The sequence below is a fragment of the Silene latifolia genome, chromosome 4 (genome assembly GCF_048544455.1).
Source record: "Silene latifolia isolate original U9 population chromosome 4, ASM4854445v1, whole genome shotgun sequence".
Classification (NCBI taxonomy): Eukaryota; Viridiplantae; Streptophyta; class Magnoliopsida; order Caryophyllales; family Caryophyllaceae; genus Silene; species Silene latifolia.
In genome coordinates, this window is record NC_133529.1 from 93,505,824 (window position 1) to 93,513,457 (window position 7,634).

Below are 7,634 nucleotides of genomic sequence, written 5' to 3' on the forward strand. Positions count from 1 at the left end.
TCGCCCGAAATTATTACTTTATTTTGAAAATGGGCTTCACCCGGAACATGTATTTGAAAATGGGCTTCACCCGGAAACATTTGAAAAACGGGCTTCACCCGGAACATATATTTGAGAATGGGCTTCACCCGGAGCATACATTTGTAAATGGGCTTTACCTGGAGCATAGATTTGAAAATGGGCTTCGCCCGGAGCTGGAGTTTCATTTTAAAGATGGGCTTTGCCCGGGATCATTTCATTTTGAAATTTCATAGGAAGATGATGACCAAATATGTTTCGAGCTTCCGACTCGGGGGGTCGACCCGTAAGACATAAGAAAACCTATAAGTGTATAGGTGTTTTTAATTTGAGTATAGATTCGCTGAGGATAAAAAATGTAGATTGGCCATTCTGGCCCGCGAAACATAAGTAAAGCATGTGACAACGAACTTTGGTGCGAAAATCAACAGAAGTTGATGGGACGGGTGTGGAGGCACGCGCCCAGAGGCTCATGGTCGGTTGCTTGGGCAACAAGTAGGAGCTTTCCTAAAAGCTCTGGAATTCTTCCCTTGCCTCTTCCTATATAAGGAGATCATAATAGTAGACAAATCATAACTTATTCTTCATTTCCTCACAAAACTTTTGCTAAGCATGAATTCTCTTCGAAAAACCATGTCATCTTGGGCTTCGGATTTCAAAGGATTGGATTCCCAAATACTTGTTGATACGGGATTGAAACAACTAGTCCCGTTACGGCAGGTCTTGCCCGAAACTGTCTTTCTTGATGAATGCCTAAAATTATGGGATCCTACCAATCACGTTTCTGCCTTCCCAGAAGGAGAGATTTATCCCTTTCCTGAACAAATTGACATTCTAGGAGGTTGGAAGATTGAGCTAACTCCCGTTATTCCCGACTTTCAGAGGGGATAGGCTAACAAGTACTATGATTTCCTTGGCTTGTCACGGGATGAGGCATGTGCCTGTGTTGATGGGGAACGAGTAAACTTACTCGCTATTGCTCAAAAATTTGGTCGTGCTGACGACCCATTGATTCCCGTGGCATTCCGTCATAGGGCTTTTGGAATGATCATGCTTCATCTTTATGCTTTTGAAGGAAATATTAAGGTGCCAACTTGTTACGGCAAAGCGAAATTCATTCGGATTGTAGAACAAATGAAACAACGTAGGAGTCCAGCTTGGCTCATCCTTGCTGAAATCATTGTTGGGTTAGATGCTCGAAAGGCTAACCGGAACCTTGCTTATACTAGATCAACCCGTCTTCTACAGGTATGTCTTTTTGCTCTTTTTTCTTTTTCTCTTTTTTTCCTTTTTTTTCCTTTTTTTTTCGTTTTTTCCTTTATTTCTTTCCTTTATTTCTTTTCTTTTTTCTTTTCTTTTTTTTTTTCTTTTTTTTTTGCCCACCTTCTTTCTTTTCAGTGGGTTTTGACATCATTTCCTGTAGTCTGATTCGCTTTCGGCCTTTTTCACAAATCTAGCTATGTGAGAGACTCGAGTTGGTTGATCCACCAAGGGTTCCGGGTGCATATAAAGTGGGAAGTTTCACTTCTCGTCATCGTCAATTTTCAACAGGAAACAGAGAGCCTTTCTGGCGACAACGACTTTCTGCCAATGCTCGGTTACATTTTAGATGGGCTTTGCCCTGGTTTCGCTTTACTGCAGTTACTGGTTTGTCTGAAACTGATAGAACCAGACATCTCACTCTTTTGGGCTTTGGGTGGTCCACCCATATCTATCCGGACCGTGTTTTTCCACAGGTCGGTCGTCGGCAACGGATTTCCGCTGTTGAGCCTGTTCGCGGCCAAGCTCAAGGAGTGACTCTCACGAGGTGCAATGCATGGTTAGAGTTGTGGACTCGGAGGACTATCTGGCATATTTCTGAGCCATTTGCTTCTACTTGGGCGTCACCCTCTTTTCTACAGTGGACTGTTGAACCTTCTTTCAGGGCCCGGAGAAAACTTTAAGAGGATGACGTTGTTGATTACAAATACCATGATAGAGGGGAGAAAAACCGTGAATTTTTTACCAGGACGGCCCCGACATCATCTAGGCCCGAAACAAAGACTGACTCGACTCCTAGGACTGACTCTTTGGTTCCAGATGTGTGGAAGATGTTAGGTCCGAGAAACGAAAGTGGGTTGACACTTGCAGAAAGACTTGGTCCTCGACCTAATGTGAAAGACAAACTGGGCCCTCGGGAAGAATAGATGATTCCTCCGAAAAAAAGAGCCCGAGTGATGATGGGTGAGACATCGTCTCGTCGTGATGGGTCGTGCGGTCCGGCTGAGGGAAGCAAAGAATAGTCTTTGACATTACTATCGACTATTACTATTACTGTTTGTGTGCTTTCCTTTTTAGTTGTTGTGACGGGCTTCACCCGAAATAAAATATTATAACGGGCTTCGCCCGCAATTTAGAATAAATAAAAAACTTATTATTTATTAAAAATCCCCAGTTTCTGCATCAAAAAATTCGTTTTTTGTTTTACATGTTTCGGTTGTACTCTTAACTAAGAGTTGCCTACGTATCTGCTTTGCAACAGAATCAAACCGAGTCCGTAGTTCGCACTTAAAACATTTCATGCATTGTAAACAACTCACAACTTGTTCTAGAAACATTTGCAATTTAAAGATTATTTCATAACTTTTGAGAATGAGGCTGTCAAGGATAGTACTTCTTCAGCTGGTCCAAATTCGTAGGATTTGTGAAGTCATTCCCATCCAAATCTGTCAATCAAACAGCGCCTCCCGACAAAATCTTCTTTACCAAATAAGGGCTTGCCCAATTTGGTTTGAACTTACCCCTCGGGTCAATTGGTAACAAAGCTCTAACTGATTTGAGAACCAGATCTCCCTCACTAATTCCCCTCGGTTTCACCTCTTTGTTGAAAGCTCTCTCTATCCTTTTCTGGTAGAGTTGGACATGGCACAATGTGTTCAAACGTCGCTCATCGTGCATGACAAGTAAATCATATCTTGCTTGAACCCAATCCGCTTCAGGAACCTGACTTTCTAGTAGAATCCTCTGGGACGATATTTCCAGCTCAACTGGTTGAATCACTTCCATTCCGTATACTAAGTAGTACGGGGTTGCTCCCATGGCTGTTCTAATTGAAGTTCTATACCCCCATTATGCGAAGGGTAGCTTTTCTGGCCATTCTCTATAGTTGTCAGACATCTTCCTTAAAATGGTTGTAACTGTTTTGTTGGTAGCTTCTACCGCGCCATTCATCTGTGGTCGGTATGGTGATAACTTGTGATGTTTGATTTTATACTTTTCAAGTATAACTTCGGTCTCAGCTTGAAAATGAGTTTTGTGATCACTGATGAATTCATGTGGTACTCCGTACCGACAATTGATGTCATTCTGAATGAACTGTGCTACCTACTTTGCTTTCAGCACTTTGTAAGATTTAGCCTTTACCCACTTCGTGAAGTAGTCAATTGCAACAACGATAAAACAATGCCCTCCAGTTCCTGATGGGTGTAATTTTCCAATGATGTCGATTCCCCAGGTTGAAAATGGCCAGGGTGATGTCATGGTGTATAACATGGAACGTGTCACATGTTGTACGTTTGCGAATATCTGATAATTGTGATAATGCCTGACCTATTTGCAACAATCTGTTTCCATCGTTGTCCAATAATATCCAAGCCTTATGATATTACGGGCCAACATATGGGCATTCATGTGTGGTCCACACTCACCGTCATGGACTTCTTCCATAACCTTTTCAGCTATTGATTTGTCGGTGCATCAAAATAAAATACCTTGAGCCGTCTTCTTATACAATTGCCCGTCATCAGTCTTAATGAATTGGGCGAATAACATTCGTAGGGCGCGTTTTCCACCCCGTGTCAAGGTCGGGAGGATACTCTCTTGTTTCCTTGAATTTCAAAATGGCTGTGTACCAGGGTTCAGTTTCACCTTCCTCGGTATCATTGATTACATTCACATAGGCAGGTGATGATTTTAGTTCGACACATATTGGCATACTGTTTACGTGGTCAGGAATGTTGATCAAAGCAGCTGGCTTGGACAATGCATTTGCAAATTGGTTTTCCTCTCTCGGGAGGTGAACGTATCGAATGTCTTCGAAGTATTTTTCCAATTCTTCGATTCTGGTTTGATATGGGGCTAAACTTTGGCTCTTAATTTTCCATGACCCACCCACTTGATTGATTACAAGGGACGAATCTCCATGAACTAGCAACTTCTTCACACCTAAGTCTAGAGCACTGCGTAAGACGAGCAAACATGCTTCGTATTCAGCGGCGTTGTTTGTGACATTGAAATCCAGTTTGATGGACACGAGCACGTGTTCACCTGTTGGCGATATAAGGAGTATACCTACTCCACATCCCATATAGTTCGATGCTCCGTCGAAATACAAATCCCAGATGTCATTCTCGATGTGTACCATGTTTTCGTCGGGAAATGACCAAGTGCCGATGACTTCTGTTTCTTCGATTGGATTGTCGGCGAGGAAATCGGCAACCCCTATTCCCTTGATCACTTTCAAGGGTATATATTTGAGGTTAAACTCTGAAAACATGAGGGTCCATCTCGACATTCTTCCATATAGCACTGGTTTTTCAAACAAGTACTTGATCAGATCCATTTTTTAGTAGACACTCACACTGTAGCTGAGCATGTAATGTCTTAATTTCTTCATTGCCCAGACTAGGGCCAAACACGTATGTTTATGTCGACATAAACATAAACTTCTTTGTACATCATATCATGTAGCAAGATCGTTTCTGTTCTCTGGTATGTCGCCCAGGCATTTATGTAACCGAAAGGCATTACTGTGTAACGATAGGTTTCCGATTGTGATGTGAATAGTGTCTTACTCATGTCTTCCTCGGCCATCTTAATCTGATTGTAACCGGCATATCCATCCATGAAAGATAGTAATGCATGATTCGCGGTATTGTCAACCAAGATATCGATGTGAGGTAATGGAAAGTCGTCCTTCCGACTAACTTTGTTCAGATCTCGAAAGTCCACGCACAAGCGAGCTTTTCCATCTTTTTTTCGGTACTGGCACTACATTGGAAACCTAATCCAAATACTCCGATACTTTGATGAACCCGACTTTGAGCTGTTTATCAATTTCTTCCTTAAATTTTAAACACCATTCCGAACGCATTCTGTGTAGCCTCTACTACTCTGGTTTGAACCCTGGTTTGATAGGAATCCTGTGTTATGCAATTTCCCTATCAATTCCCAGCATATCTTTGTAAGACCATGCGAAAACATCTTTAAACTCAAACGGCAAGTCGATGAACCCTTGTCTTTCTGTGGGATCTAAGGTAGTCCCTATCTTAAGCTCCTATAATTCTAAGGTGGTTCCTGTTGGGGTTGGTGTCCTTAACAGTTAGTGCAAGGACTTATAAATCTCTAAAAGGATCAAAGGGCATACTTTTGGTATTATTATCAGTTGATCCACGTTTATCAATAACGGTTGGCTTGCTAGATAAGTTTGACGTTATTGTCATACAGATGGCGGTGATCAACTGGTCCCTAAAAGTCACACCTATAGGATACGTTTGAGAGATGTGACGGTATGAAAATACAGTCATGTAGATGCCAAATTTGACTAACCAGTTAGTCTGAGTTATTTGACTAGTAATTAGTCAAAATATGATGTTGAGATATTATATTTAATACGGATTAAGTAATATGGGCTAAGGCGAATTAACCAGTTAATTCATAAAATTAAATATAAACGATTTATATTTGATTAATGTACATTGAATGTGATTATACAATATCGTCTTTGTCGGACATGTATTAATACTTCAACTAATCCGTGTTATTAGTTGATGTTTTAATAGCCGATAACCGATGACGATTTATAAAAACCGCGTCATATACATTTAGTCATTTGGGTACGGACTACGAGTTAAAATGAAGAGGAAATGGAAAAGCCCATTTCCTCCCCATGGACTCGGTTTGGCCGAGATTAGGAGAACAAAAGGGAGAGCTTCTCCTCCCTTCTGACCTAATCATCATTAGTGAAGAGAATTAGGGTTTTAGAGATTAATTTTCTCTCTGAAACCGAGATCTCACATCTCAAGAAAAACTCACATCAAGTTCTCCCAATATTGCAAAGCAATCGGAGAACACGTTCTAGCACAAGGGCATTTCTCGGACAAATCTTGGGTGCAACAATTAGGAGGGAATCTCGTTTGATTTCTGTTCTTTACGCCGTGCATCAAAGGACCCGAGGTTGATTTTTATCTTTATCGTTTCTCTATTGTATTTATGTTTTATGACGATATTCGCATGTTAAATTTACGTTATAGTCCTAAATTTAAAGGGTATTATACGGATATAACCCTACAAGTGGTATCAGAGCGAGGCCACGTAAATTTTTCTATGTGTTTTTCATAAAACGATTTTGAAACGGTTTTGTTTGTCTCGAAATCCGTGCCTTGTATACATGGATGTTGCGTTTTTGTTAAAACCCGTGCTGTTTTTTTGTTTGTCTTGGGTTGTTTTTCGATTTGTTCTTTTACATGTTGTTATTTTATACGGAGATTATAGCAACATGTCAAGTTTTGTCAATTGTTAAATTGTTTTGATGAGTTTTTGATCAAAATTGCAATTGATTTTGTCACGACAAACTGTTTTCACGAGGGTTTTGAAGTTTCAGCCATGTTTGCATTCGATCGAGCGTATTTTTACTCGATCGAGTGCTATCTCTGTCTTGTTTTTGATCGATCGAGTCCCTGTTGTACTTGATCGACCCCTTTCTAAACCCTACTGCTCGATCGAGTTGTCCTCGTACTCGATCGAGTAGATTTGCTGATAAAGGTACTCGATCGACCACCAGTTTAGTCGATCGAGCACTTTCAGTTTGGCAACCCTCTCGATCGACTTGCAGTTCAGTCGATCGAGCCCTTTTGTCCCTCGATCGAGCACTTATGTCCCTGGATCGAAGGATTTCTGTTTTGACAGCTTTGAAAATTTATTCTTTTTGCTTTAAATTTTCTTTTGGCTTCAATATGTACTTTATACGGATATTGTACACTCGCTATGATTGTGAAACGGTTCACACACGTACCATTAAGTTATTTTAAAGCGTATTTAAAGTAACGGACTCTATGAGATTAAAATTAAATTGATAGAAGCAGTTTTATCACATGAATTTTAATCATTAAAAGGTGGTTTGGATAAATTTAACATAATTACAGAATTTTGTCACGAATGAATTTGTTTTTTTTAGTTGATGCATTTAATTATCGTTTTGTTGAATGCCTTGAATGCCTTTTATTACGTATTTATTTATTTTTGCAAACGGTTGTAACTTAGTGTGGCCTTAGTAGAACGTGTTACCGTAATGTTGGAACACGGTCTTGGTTGTATTTTGAGATCTCGTATCTCCACTTTATTTCTTTTAATTACAGTTTTTAATTAGAATGTAAATAGGTTTATATTTGTAATTTTAAATTGTAATTTTTGAGAAGACCAAAGATGGAGACCGGATGCTCACTCCCGCTACTTGGATCAAGATGGAACATCAAGACAAGCTTCTCGGGTCCAACGGTGGATTCCAAAGTTGTTTTATGTTTTGTTTTACTAGGATAGGCCACACTAGGAATTTTTATTTACGTATTGCATTCTCTTAT

General features: G+C 40.2%; 2 protein-coding genes across 2 annotated transcripts; both read right to left on the minus strand.

Annotated features, from left to right (window-relative positions):
* Window positions 1–2,730: 2,730 nt before the first annotated feature.
* LOC141651792 (uncharacterized) lies at window positions 2,731–3,096 on the minus strand. Its single transcript, XM_074459489.1, has one exon. The coding sequence runs from the start codon at window positions 3,094–3,096 to the stop codon at window positions 2,731–2,733; it is 366 nt and encodes a 121-aa protein (XP_074315590.1).
* A 709-nt stretch (window positions 3,097–3,805) lies between these two features.
* Window positions 3,806–4,618, minus strand: LOC141651793 (uncharacterized). Its single transcript, XM_074459490.1, has one exon. The coding sequence runs from the start codon at window positions 4,616–4,618 to the stop codon at window positions 3,806–3,808; it is 813 nt and encodes a 270-aa protein (XP_074315591.1).
* Window positions 4,619–7,634: the final 3,016 nt, after the last annotated feature.